Raw genomic sequence first — 21,352 nt, 5'->3', positions numbered from 1 at the left:
CGAGGTGATTGTCACTCCAAATGCTCGCTTGCTTTTGGATCTTATCTGTTTGTTGGAGTGAAGAAACGGTGCTATCATAACTGCAAGTGACCCATAGGAACTGGGACGTGTATGGTCATATTTCTCAAGCCTATAAGACACCCTGCAAAGCAGAGTCAAGATAAAAGAACTCCAGCAGTCATACCACAAGGTGAAGGAGGCAAACCACTGGTCTGGTGCTGCACCCAAGACATGCCATTTTTATAAAAAACAGGACACAATCCTGGGTGGGATTCTCATGTCCACAGCCAAAAACCCTGTAGATGCTTCCCATGGCATAGAGTCAGCAGAAACAGGACTTAACCTGGAGGAAGAAGCTCTTGTTGAAGAGGTAGAGGTGGACAACAAGGAGGGTATCATTGCAAGGGTTACCTGGTATAGCTGGCAGTCAGGAACTGTTCTTAAGTCCCGAGGCTCATGCTGAGTCTCAGCAGCAGCTGGACATGGAGCATGAAGCAAGGGTGAGATGCTCTATTGCAGCGGGAGTGGGGGGTGGGGCGGCGACCAGTGGCTGTATTTTTATGAGCTGGCTAAGCCCTGCCTGGCTCAGTGTTATGGCTAAGCAGGGCATGGATGCACTCAGAGATATCAATAGAATCTTGCTGAAAGATGGTGTCGAAGCTTTTCCCGAGGTACTTATTAATTTCCTCATAGAGATTCCATGCCAGGGCTGCTGTTTCCCCACTCCTGTGGTACAACACCCTCCCAAACATTCCTCCATCTGTGCCAGTGGTACCAAGGTGGCACAGAGTTGGTCCGCATAAGGAGCAGGGCGCCCCCTGCTTGCATCCAGAAGCAGAGCCCAGGTTTGTGTGACACAATCCATACCAATTGCTCTGGCCTCTGGGGAAACCTGTAACATCCCTTGGTTTCATGGGAATGCTTTGCTCAGGATGAGTAGTGGATGAGGCAGAGAAGCAATCCCAATACACATGAATGCCATTGCCCCTCACTGTCCTCAGAGCTTCCCTGATGTTGATGGCCGCCCTATGGGCTCCTTTGACAGCACCGAGTGCCTGGCTGTTCAAACTGTGTGTCCAGGCGCTGTGCCTCAGTCCTCCACCCATGGGCAAATGCTTCACCCTGACTCTCACAGAAATTATGTAAGCCACAGCATGTGGCCATCACCTTGGGGCAGATTGGACAGCCATGTGGCTTTGACTTAGGCTATTGTTAAACCTCTCCTTACTGGTGTCCATGTGCCCTGTGTAAGGCTTCATGAACCAGGGCTATTAGGGATAATCTGGGTCACTGAGTATCTCTATGGGCATTTCCACATCCCCCAAAGTAATTTTCTGTCCTGGAAAGAAAGTCCCAGCCTGCAGCTTTCTGTACAGGCCACTGTTCCAGAAGATGCCTGCATCATGCACCTTTCCAGACCACCCTGCATTTATGTCTGTGAAACACCCACAGTGATCCACAAGTGCCTGATGCACCAGGGAGAAGTATCTCTTCCAAGTGATGCACTCTGTGGCAAGGTGAGGTGGCGCTACAATGGGAACGTGTGTGTGCCTTCCATTCTCCCACCACAGTTTGCTAAGCTCATTTCTGCAAAGCCAGCCCCTCTGTCATCCACATTTCCCCGAGTCACAGCCCTACACTGCACAATGCAATTTATTGCCTTGCACACTTGCATAAGTGCTGTCCTGACAATAGACTTCCCCACTCCAAACTAATTTGCAACGGAATGGTAGCAACTGGGAGTCGCAAGCTTCTACAAAGCAATCACAACACACCTCCCTACTGAGAGAGCAGTTCTCAATTGGATGTCCTTGTTATGTAGTCAGGGACCAGCTCAGCGCACAGCTCCTGGAAGGTTTCTTTATGCATCCTAAAATTCTGTAACCACTGCTCTTCATCCCACACCTGCATGGCAATGCAATCCCACCACTCAGTGCTGGTTTCCCTAACCCAGCAGTGACAGTCTACTCTGCACAGATGCTTTGTGACAGACAAACGTAATGCCAAGTTGCTGCTGTTTGTGTCACTCACACTATCATCTTCCTCCAAGTCTTCTTCCTCTGACAATATACTGACCACAGCATAGGAGAGACGTCTGAGGTCCATCATTTCTCACAGCAGATGCTGGAGTGTGCAGCAAAAACTGGGCAGTTTCAAATGGCACAAAAGCTGCAAGCCCTGGGAGAGTTGTGAAGGAAGGAGGTGGCTGATAGGATGTTTTTCACATTCCTAAAATGCCTTGCACTGCATTTCACATTCCCATGGTGCCTAGCGACTGAAGGTGATGCCAGGCACTGTGGGATGCATCTTTCTGTCAATGGGGGAGCTAAAAATTTGGCCATGCTATGTTCAATCATAGAATAATAGGACTGGAAGGGACCGCAGTGTAACATAATTTGGCAACTTTCGCGTGTCAACATTACTTTCGTTGCCAAAACTTTCCAGTGTAGACATAGCCTAAAGGCTAACAAAGCAACATCATCTCCTATTGTTCCCAGTAGGATTGATATCAATCTGCCTTCAGGGAAGATGACAGCTCCTGATAAAGGGATTTTGCTGAGGGCCTCATTTTCCATCACCTGGCACCTTGTGAAATCATTTACCACTATGTAATATGGGTGTAAAATGCTACCAGAATTTTAGTATTTCACGGTCACTTTGCACAGGTGTAAATGGTTACCAACGTGCAAAGCAGTGAAGAATTAGGCCCAGAGCATGAAATCTGTGTCCTGCCTACTAATATGAAAATAATGACTGGAATTTACCAAACTGCAAATGCCTACAGATCTTTACAAATTACTACTTGCAAATACCAAAAAACACTCAGTGCTCTAATGTTCCTTTTGTTTTTGTATGGGTCTTTGACTGCAATGGAAGAAAAATCTTGGTACAGACTTTCATCCGCCATTCTAGCTACAAGGCAGGTAGATGGGTGTCAGTTGCCTTCTCCTCTTGCACTCATCTGCTGCTTCCACTCTGCACCTGTCTCACTTCTTGCACAATGCAAGAGCTGCCAGAGAGCAAGAGCTAGAAAAAGGCAACCAGGCACCTGACCACATGGAAGCATTAAACATGCACATATATTTACTCTCCAGAGATAGAGGAGGGGATGAAGCACACGAGGAAAAAAGAGTTAGATGCCTAGGAAGGGAATGGTTCGCCTGTGTGAAGGAAGTAAGAAAGAGATCAGGAACTGCAGAGAAAAAGGCCGTGGTATCCAACCAATTCTGAAGCAATAGCCACTAAAGTGTAATAGCAAACTAGCCACACTCGACTGGCCAATAGCCACATGTGGTCAGTGGCTAGGATGTTGGATATCACAGGACTAAGAGAACGTGCTGGGAAGGAGCTGAGGAGAGGCAATGTGATACACAGATGAAAATGGGAGAGTTAGGGGAAAGAATAAAACTGAAATGGGTATGTGGTGCTGGTAAATCTGAAAGGGGTAATCAAGAATGAGAGGAAAGAAGCTACTTAAAAAAAAGGAAAGGGAGGGACATAGAGCAATAAAACCGTGGTCAGATCTCCAGCAATTAATTCAGGGAAGTCTTATTGCCTGTGTTATCTGGAAAGTCAGACTAGATTGCAATGGTCCCTTCTAGCCTTTTAATCTATGAATTATGATACTGTACATGTCTAGGGCAGCTTTCACCAAAGGATCTTAAGACACTTTAAGCACATTGCCTCACAACTCTGCTGTGATGCATGTTATCCTCATCTGTAAAATTGAGGCATCGCCCCAAGATATCTCAGGAAGTCTGTAACAAAGCATGGAATACAATTCAACCATCTTCTTTTTTTTTCCAGACTTTTGCTTAGATCAGAGGTGGGCAATATTTTTTAAAAGGGGCCACTTCAAAGTGACACCAGGCTGCCCTGGAAGGGGCAGGGCCTCGGGTGGAAGGGGTGGGGCTAGGAGACTTCTTGTGGTCCCCTTCCCACAGACCCTGATTGGCCTGGGGGTAGGAGAGCCCATAAAGTCTCCCCCCATCAAGAGAATCACCAGCTGTTTTAAAACAGCTAGCAGTTCCCTCTAGGCACCACAGCAGGAGGAGACCTCACGCTCTCCCCTCTCCAACCACCAGGCCAATCAGGACGTAGGGGAGGGGAAGCATGAGAAGTCTCTTGCCCCCTGCATCCACCCTGCTATTGGTTCCCTCTGATGCCACGCACCCTTAGTGTGGGGAGAAGACTTGGTGCACATCCTTGTCCCCAGGTCTCAAGTGGCCTGGGATTGTAGTGGCAGGGGGGCTGTAGCCTGGATCCACTGGCTTGATAGGTCGGATCTGGCCCATGGAGGCCCCATTGCCCACCCCTGGCTTAGACCATTAGAAAATGGTTGCTTTCTAAAACTTGATTTTTTTTTTTTTTTTTACAAATTGCCTCAGTAAGGGTTTAAAATTATTTTTTTTTTGATATACAAATTACATCTCTTAAAACGTCTACTTAAAAAGCAGTCTGTGTCCTTATCAGCAAAACTATATAGTAGCACCACGTGGAGCTCTAGACATAACGACAGGATAAAAGCATTAATACTGTACGGTTTTCTATGTGTATATTTGCATACACTTCATGATGGCAATTACAGGGAGGGTATTTCCTGGCGTTTAATAACTGGACTTGATTAAGCTACTGGATCTTCTTAGGCTCTTAACACTTCCTGCGGATCATTAACTGCCAGGAAACGTGCTCTTCATCTGCCATTTTGATTATATCTAGTTCTAGCAGTTCATCTGTGGATACATAACAACAAAGTAATGTACACTACACTGCACATTTCTTTTAAAATATGAAAACATGGATAAGTTTTAGGGTTGGTTGGTTTAAGAAACACAGAACAATAACACTGTGTCATTTACTTCAGAACTTTATATAAGATGAGCTCAAAAATCCTACCCAAGTACTTCTTTCTCCTCAAACATTACACAAAATATTAGTTAGAAACCTAGCATCATTTCATGGCACTTTGTGGCTGTCAGAAATCATAGGTGTGATGTCCTGGCAGGCATCTTTCTCTGTCCAATGATAATCATTCAGATGCGTGTGCGCGCTCCTCCTGTGTGCTGCAATGACTTTGTGCAAGTAGCCTACACAGCAGACTCTGAGAGAGCCCCAAAGACCACAGAAGCGACAAGGAGTCCTGTGGCACCTTATAAACTAACAGATGTATTGGAACATAAGCTTTCGTGGGCAAAGACCCACTTTGTCAGATGCAGACTAACACAGCTACCCCTCTGATACTTGACCCCAAAGACCACAGAATCAAATAAGGGACCCAAGACAGGTTTACTGTATATTAAACATAGTAATAGCACTTGGTAGACTATAAGGACACAAATAATGTGCGCCCATGAGAATGGACTCACCTGTCAGTGACAGAGATTCATCACTGCCCTTTTGGCTGGACAAAAAGTCAAGTCGAGGTACCCCCTCATTTATAGACAAACAATCTGTGATACACATCTTATGTCATCTTACACATTTCATGACTTGTTTGTTACCTCCTCTTTTACTTTCTGCCAAAACATTCCTATTCACCACCTGTGATTGTGCTTTCACTCCTAATGTTTCAGATAAAATATCACGATTCATTGCTTTTGTCAAACTATTCTATTGTGTGCTAGGTTGGGGTGTCCTTGTATAGCCCTGTTGGAATGCATTTACATGTTCTATGTGTTTTAGCAGTGCCAGCGGTACTAATGCCGAGTTCATGTCCCTGACATGGACCTGCAGGCAAACATCTGCTTTTGACAGGTTTTGCTTGTTTCTCATTGTATAACTTTTACTCACTTTGGTTCACGCCTCAGGCCTTACACAAGCCCATGCTTCAGGCTCTTTCTTTCTCCTACGCACTCCACCTGGCAAATGCAGAAAAGAAGGTAAGTTTAATTTCATTTTTTCTTTACAGATTGTGCTGCTGAACCTGTTGATATGTGTAGTAGTTTTCTACGCTGTGTACTACATAGTCCTAAGCATTTGTTTCACAGCATTCAGGTATGAATTTCTAGCATTTATAATTAATATGCCTAAACATAAATGGGACATTTATGATTTACAAGCTGGAGGAGCAGCAGAGAGGGAGAAGTCTAGAATATGTTCTCAGTTATGTTGTAAACACAGTTTTAAGCATCAGATGGCTTGAACTTTCATTGAACAAATTAGGACGTGGACACAAAAAAATGTTTTAGTTGCCTGTGTGGCTCAAATTTCTTCATTTTTTATCACATCAGTTGACTTATATTTATTGAATACCTGAGCACTAGGGGAAAGGTTACAAGTTTTTCAAATAAAGGTGTTTTTTGTGGTTGCCAGAAAGATAAGTTGCATTGCTTCAGAAAGTCATTAAGAATGCTTGGGATGTCAAATTGATATTAAATCAGAGTGAAGACCATAGACAGCATGGGAAGGCAAACCCACAACACACAGTAGCAGTAAACCACAGATACTTGTGAATTTTTCCATCCCATCTTATTCAATTTGGAATCTTATTTAAAAGAGCTCATAGAGTAAGCTACATTTAGCAATGCGTTAACTGGGACTGTAAATGAATTAACATTGGTAGTGTATGCAAAGGTTTGCAAATGATTTTTTTTTAAATCTCCACAGATTGGAAATGTTGGATGGTTTGGCACCTTTTGATTTTAAGACAAATCCCTCATGGATAAATCCAAATTATTTAGGTAACTTGATTTTGTTTTCGTTTTTGTAGAAGTAAGAAAATAGACTGTTTGTACCCATAAACCCAGCTTCCTCTCCCTGCATGTATATGTACAAAGTATCGCAAGATATTTTAATAATGCCTCTCCACCTAGCTTCAATATTTTTAATGATGTTTTAATTGTATTGAACATGAAGTGTTTGCTCATCTCTCCATAGCTCTTCAACAGGGTATCACTATACATTAAGATATTTCTTGTCTTCTTAGGCTTTGTCTACAGTGCAAAGTTTTGTCATGAAAACCTGCCTTTTTGGTGATAAAATGGTGAGAGCATACACACTGCAATGGGACTTTTGGTGGGAAAAATACCTAGTTTCGGTGACAAAAAACTTCCACCCCGTGAAAGACTTTTTTCTTTTCCCCTCCCTTTGTTGTTGACAAAGAGCCACTGTAGACAGAGCTGGCTTCTGCCAATATCCTCAATGCCTGCCCTGATGGCTCTGCTCTGCTTTGATTTCTGCTGCCCTGAAGTCATGCACCCCTTGTCTTTCAAAGCTCTGGGAAGTATCTGAGAGCTGAGTGAGCTGCTTTGTTTGGGGAACAAACAAAGAGCAAATAATTGGACTGCTTCTGTTCTGCCCTGCACTAGGAACACAGGGGCAGGCAGACTGCTGCTGCAGGGGGAGGAGGACAGGCTGCTGTGTTGTTTTGACATTCCTCAGCACAGGGAGCTCACTGAGCTATACATAATACTGCTCCCAGTAGCTGAGGAGGCTGTGGGAGAATTCAGAGGGAATCCCAAGATGCACAGAGATCAGCTCTGCCTTTCCACAACACGGCACTGTGGGATACATACCTACAGTACATTACTTACACTATCAATGATGGTGCTCCCAGTGTGAACTGATCTGTTGACAGAGGGAGTAAGTGTGAACACCCTATGGCAATTTTTCTTTTGTTGACTTTTGGATGTTGACAAGTTCTGTTGGCAAAACTTGGTATTGCAGACATAATTTTACTCGTTGCTAGCCTTTTCCATTTCTCTCTTCTTCCCAATTTGCATCTCTCAATTGAAACCAATTGTTCTACCATGAAGACGACATTACTAAATTTAATCTCTACTATAGCAAAGCTTCCTATAATCCATATTCAACTCAGCTACTAATAAGGCCTTCTAAATAATAAAACAAATTATTAATCACATAAACCTCGTTGACATAAATGGTGATTTTTTTCAGTGCAAGGAGTGAATACAAAGTAAGATAAGACTTCAGGATTTTGTCCAATGGCAATGCAATATATTAAATCGAGAATAAAGTATAGTTTGAGCTAATACAAATCACTGTACATATTTATCCAAGATCTTAAAGACAGTGACCCTTTCCAAGCCATTACTGTCTGTAGGAGAAAAAAGAAGCATTTACATAAATTAAGCATCAGCAGGTTTGGACTCTATGTTGCAAAAGGAAAACTACACTGGAATTAGAGCTGTTCAAATATAAATCATTTAGATCATAATCTTAACCTCTAACAGGGATAGAAAGTGAAGGGATGCTTGTTCAGTACTATTATTGATTTGATTTTAAATGTAAAAAATATTTAGATTAGGAGAAAAATGGATTGAATTAGTTTCCATGTACACAATGCCAATGTAAATACTGAATTTCAAACTGATTGATAGAATTTGTATTTAAATTATAACATTAGTTTGTTACCAGTCTTCACATGTACAGTGCTCAACAAGATATATTGAAGATATATTAAGCTGGTTGTACAATATAGTCAACCAGCCTGGACCCATTTTGGGCACTAAAGGTTAACCCATCAGTTAGAAAAATGTCATTGCTACCACATGTTAGGCACATACGTAATGGTCATCATAAGGATGGATATAGATGCCAAAAGTGGTGCAGTTTTTCTATATCATGTAATGTGTAAAGTGAACATTATTGGCTTTCAGTCGGAAAAAATCAATATAATCACAAAAAAGGTCATCGCTCAAAGAACTGGTTTAATTTTGACCAAAATGATCAAAGCTTCTAAAATACAATGATAATGCAATGATGTACTCAAAATAGTACTGTTTTGGAAAGCTTTGGAATTATTTAATCCCAAACAATATATTTTATGCATTACCCCATACTCTTTTGCCTTTGGTTAAAGCAAAAATCTATAGTTATATGACTGTATGAGCTTGTTTATACCATTTACTACATCAAAATATTTATCATTATTTGTAGAAAACCTTCTCAAATCATTCTATTCTATCTGCTATTTTAATTAAATTATCCAGATAATAATGCCTTACTTCCAACTATAAATCCTGTATTTTTGATGTTATTTCCTCTGCTGGGGGCATAAGTAGAAAACATGTGGTAAAATTGTAATTATCACTGAATATAATGACAGTACATTATATTCAGTGATATAATGACTCTAAATGGAACAGTATGACTCTAAATGGAAGGGCAGTAGAACATCTTGTATGACTATCGTGTGAATAACAAAAATATAACCAGGTACTCTTATGTAACCTCTAAGTGTAACTATGAGGTCCTGAATGTGTAATGCAACAGTGCTTCAAGCTATATTTACCCAGAAAATAGACACAGAACGTAGCAGATTGTTGAAACATTTCTCCTCCTCCTCAGAACCTGCCCTGGATGTGTTCAGTACTCTGTTGTCACCCTTGTTACTGCACTGTTGTATACCTTGGACAACCTCAAAGCCTTCTTGTGGCATTTGCATCTCCCTGTTTCACAGGTATTATCACAGCCCTGCTCCACAAAGGTGATGACAGCTTGTAGAGCAGGGGATAGCAGGACTGTATTAGGAACAAGATGCTCAATGCTGCCTATCACTTATCTGTTGCTGACAGGGGACACTTGAAGATACCGATCTGTTTGCATGGCTACATACATGATGGATAAATTGCACAATTCAGGTGATGCATGGAAGATCCCATTGTTGATATTAGTTTCTCGCCAGTTTTGTTCTTAGCAAACAATTTAAAGCACTTGTTGTCCAGATATGCTTCCTTCTTATCACAGTACCGTCAAGACATCAGTGAAACACAGATTGCCTTAGTCTCTTTCTCTGGCTGAGATACACTGCTCCTAAGAGGTTTCAGATTCTCTGTGAGTGCTGCACTCTGTACTCAACTGTTGTCTTCAGCCATCTCTTGCTTCCCATGACCCTGAAACCTTCAGCACCAATGTCTGGCAGCATAAGACTGCTAAAGTCTCTTCCCAGGTCCATTGCCACGCTTCCTTTGACCAGCAACAGTTTTGAAAGAGAATTCATCCACCCCACAAATGAATGCAATGTTGGTGTCCAAGCTCCACATTAACATTCTATTTAATTTAAATATTTGCTTTGCATGAATAACATATAAGACTATAAACTTAAAAAACCCCAAAAGATCTGGTAGCACTTTATAGACTAACAAAACATGTAGATGGTATCATGAGCTTTCGTGGGCACAGCCCACTTCTTCAGATGATCGGAGTTATGAGTTTAGGATGTGCAGACCCAAAATAAAAGACCACTGGTCTGTAAATGTGCTTCCTAGCATTGAGTTCTGGTACTGCAGAGCAATTGCCAGGTGCTACTTTCACTGTTTATGCAATGTTGTGAAACCCACCAGCAAAATGACCACATAGAAGTCTTTGGTCACATTTCACAATCCAGTCACTGGGAGGAGATAGTTTGCGATGTTTGATTTGTGCTGTGTATTTGATGTCATCTTCAAGCATTGCTTTGTTAATGGTAATAGAGTTCTGAACTTCTTGTGTTCGGACATGGCCTCGCCAGGCACTCTCATCACATTGGATGAATTATCATTTACATAATTGTCACCATGAACAACAGTGCATTGACACATTAGTCCAAGGATAATATTCGGCACCAGATTTGACAGCTCCCCAAAAGTTTTGCTCTTGTCAGTGTTAGGTAGATGCAGCACACCGTCAGTTATAGCTAATGTTAGCTCATTGTCTGTTGATAGCTCAACCATTGAGAGATTTTTCTCCAGACAAGACATCATGCTACTCTTTTGGGTCTTTCATAGTGATCTGACCAAGCTGTAGATGGAAACAGAACAGATGCCGATTCACATATAATCAAATCCTATATGTCAACATCTCTGGACCAGGCAAGAGCTAATAGCTTGCTGAATATGTGGAAATCAATAACTTGTGCTTCCTTTGATCAATCGTTTTGTTGAAATGACCAAATTGAGATTATGCCTTTTTATGGGATCAAGGAGGTCTCTCGCACACCTTTGCAGCCTACTATTAAAAACTGCTCCATTTCTTGTGTGCCATTCTCTCTTAGTATGCTCAAATCTTCTGCAATTTCAGGTGGGGGCACAGCGAACATTGCACTTGCAATACTCACAAGTGACTATATGTTGTCTGGCCTTGCTCCAGATTCTGTGTTAAAAGAATCTGTTGTTCTTTCAGTCACATCTTTTATACTATCTTGGACAGCAGCAGCATCTGGAGGCATGTACTTTGTGGTAGATGTGTGAGTTTGTGGAGAACTGTTGCTGAAGGCTGCATTCCACACATTTGTTGTTTCATGGCTCTTGCAGAGACACTTGAACACTTTTTACAGTGGGGGTACTCATGGGCGGTGGGTGAACACCTATTTTGGGAAAGCAAGGTCACTGCCCCTGATCCTTCTGCCCAAGACTGTCCCCACATGCTGGAGCCCAACCCTATGCCCCCGTCAATAAAAGAAAAAGCCATAAGGAGGCCCCCAAACTGGAGAACCCCTGGCCCACACATTCCAACCACATTGGGCTGAGCTGCTGGCCCTCCTGACACACCATCACTCTCAATCCGCTTCCCAGCACCCAGACGAGCCTCCTCAGTCCACCAGTTCTCTGTCTCACTCCTCATTGCTCTGCCCACAGGAGGAGGGATGCAGTGAGCAGCTGGGACCTTCAGGGGGTGTAGGATGGTGCAGAGGAAGCAGTGGGGTTTCCAAGGAAGCAGAGGACATCACGCTCAGTTGTCCGGTGGGCAGCTGACAGGAGCACCAGGGAAGGCAACGTCCCTTCCCTGCCGCCCAAAGGGGTGCTGAAACCAGTGGTTCCCCAAACTCATCTCACACCCCTCCTTACCTCTGTCCAAGCCCCCTCTTTCCAGAGCTGGGTCCAGGACCAGGCAATGGCTCCAGTAGGAGAAGAGGGACACAAACAAGGATAAGGGTGCTGAGACTGGAACTACAGTTGGGGGTGGGAACAAAGTACAAGCATGGGGCCAGGAGCAGAGTTCCAGGCCCAGCATCAGCAGCAGGTGGGACCAGGAGCAGAACTAGGAGCAGAGCCCCAGATGCAGGGCCATCAGCTGGGACCCCCTCACAAAACCTGGGGGTACTACAGCATCTCCCTGAACTCATGCTTCTGCTACATTTATACAAACCCACCTAGCATAATCCACATGACAACACTGGAACATAGTATAAACAAGCTCATATTGTCATGTGACTATAGCCATAAAGCATGGGAAAATTCATACAGTATGTCACCTAGGGCTAAATATTTCTCCAAATTTCCAAAATGGTACTGTTTTGAACACGTTTGCATTATAAATTGTATTTAGAAGCTTTCTGCCAATTCTTGGTAAAAAGACTATATTTCTTCAAGTTATGGCTCTTTTTTTGATTTTCTCAAGTTCTGATAACATTTAAACTTTATGGCTATGTCTAGACTGGCATGATTTTCTGCAAATGCTTTTAATGGAAAAGTTTTTCCGTTAAAAGCATTTGTGGAAAAGAGCGTCTAGATTGTCACAGGCGCTTTTCCACAAAAGCACTTTTTGCGGAAAAGCGTCTGTGCCAATCTAGACGCGGTTTTACACAAGAAAGCCCCGATTCCCGATCGTGAAAATGGCACTTTTTTGTGCAAAACAATACTGCATTGTCTACACTAGCCCTCTTGCGCAAAAGCATTTGCTCAAGAGGGCTTTGCCCGAACGGAAGCAGCATAGCATTTCCGCAAGAACACTGACTATCTTACATGAGATTGTCAGTGTTCTTGCGGAAATTCAAGCGGCCAGTGTAGCCAGCTGGCAAGTTTTTCCGCAAAAGCAGCTGCTTTTGCGGAAAAGCTTGCCAGCCTAGACGCAGCCTATGAGATATAGAAAAATTGCATCACTGACCACAATATATGTGCCTAGCACGTGGTAGCAATGAAGTATTACCAGCTAGTGGCTTACCTAAACTCACTAATAAGATCCCTTTTAAAATATGGCTGGGAGACTAATGTGTTAGTTAGGGCAGTAGTCTCTTTTCTGTTTAGAAAGTGTTTAGCTGTTAGCAGAACAGTGCGAAATAGACGATAACAGCAGCTACTGAAGGTCTGTTGACACAAAGATAGATAAGATTCAAGTGTTCGACTGAGATCACAAATGAATGCGATCTTGTTCTTTTTATGACAGGCCTCAGTTGTGCACATTACTAAAGTGAGTTGTGACCAAAGAGAAGCCCAAAGCTGATAACTGAGATTACACATATGGATTAAGGTATTTTATAGGGAAGCTTATACAGAACTTCCCTGCACTGTGCCTGGCTCAAATTAGTTTCCCATTTTCATGAGCATTAAAATGATTAGTAAAATTTAAAGGGACACAATCAACTTGAAGTCTAGTCAATTAAAGAAAAAAAAAGAGTTAACAGTAGCTTCAGGTACTCTACTTGCTCAACTATATCTTCCAGTTTTGGGGTGAATCTACAATCACCTTTTCCTGATTTTTAATTTTTCCTCTCTCTCACTGCTACGTGAAACAGCTGCACAAGCAATAGTGGAAACTATTAAATAACTGACTATGTAAGGAAAAGAATGAAAGTGACAATATATACATGCACAAATTAAACTGAAGAGAAACAGAAAAATATTTTTCTCTACTCTCTGTCATATAACCTTAACTGTTACTTGCAGTACTGGTAGGATAAACATTGACTGTGTCCCTTTAAAAAGGTGCTTGGTCCTGCTCCGAAGGCAGGAGATTGGACTTGGTGATCTCTCGAGCTATTCTATGATTCTATGGAAAAGTAAGGTATTATACTTTGAAAGTTCTGTACCAACTACAAAGATCTTGCAATACTTATGCATGTGAGTAGTTCCATTGACTTCAGTGTCACTAGTCACATGCTTAATGTTAACCAAATGCATTGGGATATTTAGGATCAGGGCCTTAATTTACTTTAAGATGAAATACCGGCTCCTTGAAAACACATTTCATTTTCCTAATATTTTTGCTGAGGCAAGACTACATTTATAATACCCATAGTGATGATTTCTTAACAGACAGCTTTTTTTTCTTTTATTGACAGTTAGGACACCAAGGGATAGGTCTATCCGTACAGTTCCTCCTTAGTGATGTCTCCCTGTCGAATTGGCACGTAAGTGTGCTCATCTGTAGCAGACACTATTGCATACAAAGGTGTTTAAAAAACAAACCCACCATTACTTATGATATAGACGATAGTTCCGTGCCATTTTAGCATGAAAACAAAGGCACATTCAAGTTATAAAACCACATTATAAATGGAAGCCAGTGGATTGTACTTCATTTTTTGTTATTAGAGAACTGAGACTTGGCCAGAACACACCCCAAAAGAATCTTTTGTAACAGGGACTTTTGCTCAGTAGTGAAATATTGAGCCATTCCCTTCTAGGTCACTGCTTCACATTTAGACTCCTGTCAACTGCACTGCATAGGAAGGAACTAAAAAAACCTCACACCTAGGATTAACCTGACAGTATTTTTGCTCCTCCTAATATAGCTGCCACATGCAGCAATTACCCACCTATTTTTTTAGGGTAGACCAGGCCACGGGTTAACTTCAGAAATGAGAAATGCTAGTTGCCATTTATGAGAAGGATGTGAACCAACCTTTCAAAACTCTATTTGGAGTAAGTACCCTATTTTTCTTTATAGTTCTTCTGATTTCATTGGAGATAACCTACTTTGTTTGTGGGCTGCTGTTTGTCCTGATTGTGGAAGAATGGGTTTGGGACTATGCTATTACTGTTACTGCTATTCATATTATCATAACTTCAGCTGGTAAGTGAGCATGTTATTAAGTATATGAACTGTGCCATTCATTGAATAGAAGCTAGTCAAATACTATTGATCTTATATTTATTGAACTAATTTTGCCCTTTACTTCAGATTTTCCCATCAAATGTTCATCTTTCTTGCATTGAAGCAGCACATATAGATGAGTTACGGCCATTTAAAAATCTTGTTGCAACAATTTCCAAATGTTAAATTATCTCACATTGTTTTCAGGAGGTTTCACTGGGAACAGGGCAGCCAAGGAAAGAAGCTTACCTGTTGGCAGTTTCAGCCTGGTGGGTCCTCAATCTTAGGCCGTGTCCAGACTCAGGGGTTTTTTCGGGAAAAGTAGCCTTTTCCCGAAAAAACTTCCCCTGCGTCCAGACTCAAGCCGCGTCCTTTCGAAATTATTTCGAAAGAACGCGGCTTTTCTTTCGATGGCGGTAAACCTCATTTCACGAGGAAGAACGCCTTCTTTCGAAAGCTCCTCTTTCGAAAGAAGGCGTTCTTCAATGTAAAGAGGCCGTCTTCGAAAGAGAGCATCCAGACTCGCTGGGTGCTCTCTTTCGAAAAAGCGGATTTCTCTTTCAAAAGATCCGCCTGCAGTCTAGACGCGATCTTTCGAAAGAGGCTCTTTCGAAAGATGCTTTCGAAAGAGCCTCTTTCGAAAGAAGCCTGCAGTCTAGACATAGCCTTAGTGTCCTATCCCTTTAAGGCTCAAATATAAATACCTCAGCCATAATTCAGTGTAAAATTTAAACTTGCCTCAGCCAAGTCTATGACAAAAGCTCTAAATCAATCCAAGATCTACCTCAAACCCAAATACTTTTCCCCCCGCCTCCTTTGTGCCCCTTCTCAGAGGCCTGCCCCAGTTCACTTGCTGCTCCTCACTTTCACCAACCTGGGATAGAGGGTTGGGTTGCAGACTGTGGTCTTGGATTAAAGGATTTGGCGGGTGAGAGGCTCTGAGCTGAGCTTGGGGCAGACAGTTGGGATGTAGGAGGGGGTTCTAGGTGCAGGCTCTGGGAGGGTGTTTGGATGCAGGCGTGCTTGGGGCTAGGGCAGGGGCTTGGGATGCAGGAAGGGTTCATGACTGGGGCAGGATTTCAGGATGTGGGCACCAATTGGGCACTGCTTACCTCAGGCTCCTTCTGGGTGGTGGTGCAGTGGGGCTAAGGCAGGCTCACCCCTGTCCTGGCCCTGCACTACTCCCAAAAGCAGCCAGCAAACTCTATCCCAAGTCCTACTGTGCCCCCTTCTGTTCTGTGGAGATAGGATACAGGGTGGGAGAGGGGGCACCTTGACATCAGCACCCCTCCTCTCCCTCTCCTGCCCTGCACAGAAAGCAGAGGCTCCTGAGGAGACATCTCCAAGCCAAAGGGCAGGGGGTAGGGAGGCAGTTGAAGTACTGGGCTTGATAACCTCTTGGCCAAACCAGTTAGGATCCCCTGTCAGAGGTTCCAAGATCTACCGGTAGATCCCGATCTACTGGTTGGTGACCACTGGTCTAAGTTGTTGGGATTTAGCTGAAATGAGCCACAAGGAAAGCAGAGCGTACTTTCTGCTCCAGCATCCTTGTCACTTGTCAATCACTCTCTCTCTCTTTCCCTGCAGAAAAGAGCTACATTCTGCAAATGAGGCTCATCAACTGTACTTGTGGGAACACCTGCTGATCTACCCATCTCTGTTAGCAGAGTGCAGGGATGGCTGACTGGGAGATATGTTTAACCCCATCCTTGCCAGAGCCAACGTGGGGTCTATTTATCCCATCACAATGCTTTTATAGAGAATTTGTCTACCCATTCTATTATTCTTACTATTTTTATCCTATAATTTAGAAACAGGAAAGGAGTCATAGATCATCTGCCTCTCCCAGTTATTTGTGTGCCTTGTCCAGTTTGGTTGTAAATATCCTAAGGGATGAGACTTCCCCATTTCCCATGAGAAATTGTTCCAGAGATCAACAGACTTCACCATTAGAATCAGTTTCTTGATATGCTGAATAAAAAACCTTGATTCTGCAGCAATAAGCTCCACTTGGAATACCTTCTTGCAGGATCAGGGTGGTGTAATATTTCCTTTAAAGGTTTTCATCCCATCCTTCCAGTTTTATAGCCCTGTTAATCCTGCTAAATAATTTCTCTTTCCTTAGAAACAATTACTGTTAAGGAAAATTACAAAAACCCTGCACCATATTGGAGTTACCAGGGAGGATGGTTTCCATGGTTATCTTATGCATTTTATTCAATCCTCATTAAGAAAATACAATTAATAATTCAATTATTATTATTATTATTATTATTATTAATTTTTACTGCAGAAATATAAGTCCCGAAACCCTACCCCAGTCATGAACCTCCTCCTGCACCCCAAACCCCTGCCCTAGCCCTGAGCAACTCTGCATCCAAACACCCTTCCACAGCCTGCACCTAGAACCCCCTCTGGTATCCCAACTGCCTGCCCTAAACTCAGCTCAGAGCCCCTCTCACACTCCAAATCCCTTAATCCAAGACCAGAGCCTGCACCCCAACCTGCTGCCCCAGCCTACTGAAAGTGAGGGAGGATGGGAGAGGAAGGGAAGGAGGATGGAGTGAGCAGGGGCGAGGCCTCAGAAAAGGGGCACAAAGGAGGTGGGGCCAGGGTATTTGAGTTTGAGGTAGATCTTGAATTACACTTAATTTCAAAAAGGGATTTCATGCTTTAAAAGGTTGGAGACCCCCTGCACTAGATACTATACAAGAGGCAGTCTCTGCCTCAGAGAGTTTACATTACAAGCCCTTAATCCAGGAAATAATTACACCTTATTTAACTTCCAAAGGGATGTCTCACAGTAGCAAAGCTTATCTAATGTGCAAGACTCAGTTTTCTTCATGTAAGAAATAACCCTAAAATAATGTATGATGTAACTTTTTCTCATTTTACAGTTATGTCTGAATTCCCTCTGATGCCGCACTGGTGGACAGCTTTAGGTACTGGTCAATTATAAAACTGTGAAATAGTCACAAACTGCGTGGATTCCTAGTATTTATAAAACAGTGGAGATAAGTGAAATTTTTTGATCAAACCTATTTTTGGCATAAAATATAGATTCAGTGACACAAACATTTGGTCAAAAAAACAAACAAACAAAAAGTACCACCCTTTCTAAATGTCAAAAAGAAACATTTTAGTTTTTTCTAGTGACTTTTCGTTTGCAAAGTTCCTTTAATTTTTTTAAACAAAAAATATTTAAACACACATAAGCTTGTTTTGATTCAGTGAAAATATTGAAACTCCCATTACTCATCTAGTTCCAGTTATAAGATTTCCCTCTCTATCCAATGTATGTGTGGTGTATAATGGGGGACACCCCCATCCCAATAAGAAGTCTAATGAAGTCCTCTGAACTTAACCACTACAAAATAGGCCTCCTGCCAGGTCTGCTCTGGCTGCAGGAAGCAAGCTTAAGAAGAAGCTTGTCATACACGGGTGTGGTAATTAAGAGGAAAAAGCTGCTGTGCCTCTGAAATAGATGTATCTCAAGAGTCATCATAGCACAGGAGAGGGAAACAGCTGACAGATCTCTGCAGCTTCCAAAGACTTACCATACCAGGACAAGCTGATCACCATAGGCAGAGGTAAACTCTGACTGGAAGTCCAATTGTGCCCAATGGACATATATAAACCAGAGGGTTTTTTTAGGCAACTCAGAGATTGAATGTATCCTTTTTTGGGAGACATACCTCCCCCAGAAGAGAACACTGAAAGGCTGGAGTAAATTTCCTAAGTAAAGAAAGGACTTTGGAAGGGAGAAGAGACCCTGAACCTGCCTGAATGTGACCTCAGGGAAAAGCTCATCTTAATAGTTCAAACAAGAAAGATAGTGACATGTATATTCCCTACCCAATTTAATAGATACTATTTTAAAAAGGCAAGTAGTTCAGACCTCATGTTTGCCAAGCCTTAAAATCTATATTCTAGGGCCAAATCCTGCTCAGTTTATGTACATTAATATCAATCACATTGATACAGTGAATAGATCCATAAAACTGCATGAAGTCAACAGGAATGCAATAGGACGGATCTGGGTTCTGATTTATATCCTGCTCCCATTGAAATGAATGGCAAAACTCACACCAACTTCAGTATATAGAGATGCCTGCCTCCTATACGAGAATCCATTACTTTTGAGATTTAGAAAAACCTGTGGAAGCCAGGAGCAGTTAACAAGTATCCAGAGCTGTACTGAAATCCTCGGTAAAGAGACAAAATTCTGGACCTGCAACAGGTTCTGCATAGGCAAATGCCAGTGACCATACAGAGTCAGTTGTGTGATCAGGCCAAAAAGATGAAAATAAAAGGCCTCGTTGTTAGAAACGAAAGAGAAAAATCAATATTTTCAAAATGAAAAAAGCAAAGTCACTGGAATGAGGAGTTTCACTTTCTTTGTATTACCAGAGAAGTGTGTAACAAAAACTACTCTCTCATTAATTATTATTATTTATAAAAATCAGATCAGTTTAAGTATTATTTTAATGTGTGTATACCAACCGTAATATTAATACAGAATATTCTTACATTTCCTTTCAGGATCTGGCTTAATTTTGATGATTTGTGGAGGACAGATTTTGGCATACTGCTTATTCAAAAACAACTTAATTTACCCAGTACTTGATGATTTTTGAAAAGCAAAAAATAGACCTTTGTATCTGAGTCTGTATTATTTCTATGATGTAATTTACATTAATAAAGTAAGATACACTATCAAGACTATAAATCTAACATTTACCTACTGTACCATTAATTTCTTACAGCTGTATACAAACTCCCTGCTATTACTTTTTGCTGTTTGTGGGGGTATTTCTCTCTAAGCAAACATTGAAACATATTCCCTTTCCCTAAACATAAACCAATCAAAAAGCGAGAAAGGGATCAAGGCCAGCAGCACAAGACTCATGTACAACCCTATAACAAAGCAGTATGCATTCAAGGAAGAGAAGAAAAAATTAGTAAGCAAAGAGACCTTAATTTCAAGCTTCCAAGGTTGTTGTTTTGTAAACTGTGAAATACAATTTATTTTACAAAGTGTCAATACATACTTGGGTTTGTGTCTGGTTTTCCATTACAGTTTCTTTGTGCCATTCCAGTGGTACAAAGAAATTTCAAAGCCGTCATCACTTGCTTCCTGGGTCTCCTTCATACAGGTGAATCCCTGAATAGCATACAGCTAGTTTAGCTAGCTCTGTACCACCACCTCTTGCAGTCCGCAACATATGAAGTTGAACATAAAAGGGACATGACCACTGAGCAACAACCTCCAGCTGACCCGTGGCTTTCACAGCAGTGCATAGGGAATGGAGACATAGGGAGCGAAATGTATGAAGAGCAGCCTTAAGGGTGCTCTAACTCCACTACTGAACCAATAAATATTTGGTGGTGCTGGAATTGAGAAAGGCAAAGATTGCTTACAGCCACTTTTGCACCCATTCTTTTCTCACTCCCTGTGTTCCCAAGGCCTAGCCTATAGATTGCAATTATTTAAAAAAACACAATACTGTCTTAACATTGATCTTCATCTGTACATATAATAGACTTTATCCTGCAGTTCATGCTAAACATGACTCCCTGTGAGCCAAATTCATCTTACATGCAACTCCAGTGACTTGAGTTGAAAGCAAGAGTGAATATGGCCTGAATTTGGCCTGAGTAAGGACAGCAAAACTGGACCATATAGAGCCTCACAATTGCTTTAAGCAGCGGTTCTTAAGTTGGTAGTCATGGAATGTAATCTCAGCGGGTGGAGGATGGCGAGGGACATAAAAAGATTAGAGAAAAAAAGTACTATGCACATTTTACCCACAGCATTGAATAATTAGTGTAGCTGATTCCTCCAGACATATCAGATCCTCAGATGACACTGTGATTTTTAACAGACTACGTTTGCACAACATTATACAAGCCATTGCCATTTGTGCATTAATCCATTTGCTTAAATCAAATACGTTTGAGAACCATGTGGCTTTAAAGTATTAAAACTTGTATTGATGAATGAATGTACTTATGGTAAAAAGGGGAAATTTGGGAGACTCACCAAATAACATGCATTTAGCGCTTATGAATAACACACAAGTATATTTAGAGGCAACTCATATCTCCAAGTTTATTGCATTTCTTGGATTCGAAGAGAAAAACCAAAACAAACCTAGAACTACAGTCAATGAATGCCTATTACAGGCCTGATTTTATCTTGGTGAAGGATCTTTCTATTGACTTCAGAGAGATTTGGATTGAATGCCAGAACATTTTTAAAATGCCACATCTACATACATACATACTGATGTTATATTTATGAAAGACTTTTGCATTATTTGTCCCAGTTTAAAACTGTACTAATGTAAGGACAGGGAAGTAGTTTAATAAAAAATAATATATCCGCACTGGCTTTCACCTTGTCTGTACACAGTCTGTGTGTGGGCAGCAGAGCTATATGACACAGTGTATTAGTGGATTAGGATACAAATTAATCCATGAGTAGACCAAGATTCTATTTTTAAATTGGCAGGCCTTTACTGTAAGAGTGTCCACCCAGCTGCAGCTTTCAATAGATTTGTGCAACTTTTATTTTCTATTTCAAACATCAAATCAT

The 21,352-nt window shown here is 41.7% G+C and overlaps 1 protein-coding gene across 1 annotated transcript; it reads left to right on the top strand.

Annotated features, from left to right (window-relative positions):
- Window positions 1-277: 277 nt before the first annotated feature.
- Window positions 278-19,656, top strand: TMEM244 (transmembrane protein 244). The gene is made up of 6 exons (XM_089777157.1): window positions 278-414; window positions 5,800-5,994; window positions 6,607-6,680; window positions 14,608-14,733; window positions 17,652-17,696; window positions 19,297-19,656. The coding sequence occupies exons 1-6, from the start codon at window positions 278-280 to the stop codon at window positions 19,389-19,391; spliced, it is 672 nt and encodes a 223-aa protein (XP_089633283.1). The 3' UTR covers window positions 19,392-19,656.
- The last annotated feature ends 1,696 nt before the right edge of the window (window positions 19,657-21,352 follow it).

This window comes from Pelodiscus sinensis, chromosome 3 (assembly GCF_052426305.1).
Source record: "Pelodiscus sinensis isolate ZL-2025 chromosome 3, ASM5242630v1, whole genome shotgun sequence".
Lineage (NCBI taxonomy): Eukaryota > Metazoa > Chordata > Testudines > Trionychidae > Pelodiscus > Pelodiscus sinensis.
This window is presented reverse-complemented; position numbering and strand designations above follow the sequence as displayed.

What these genes read in the sequence shown, in the direction of transcription:
- TMEM244 (XM_089777157.1), top strand. Translation starts at nt 278, where the DNA reads ATGTCCACAGCCAAAAACCCTGTAGATGCTTCCCATGGCATAGAGTCA. An exon ending in ATTTGTTTCACAGCATTCAG is followed by an intron (nt 5,995 to 6,606) that starts GTATGAATTTCT and finishes AAATCTCCACAG; the next exon opens with ATTGGAAATGTTGGATGGTT. An exon ending in TATTATCATAACTTCAGCTG is followed by an intron (nt 14,734 to 17,651) that starts GTAAGTGAGCAT and finishes CTCATTTTACAG; the next exon opens with TTATGTCTGAATTCCCTCTG.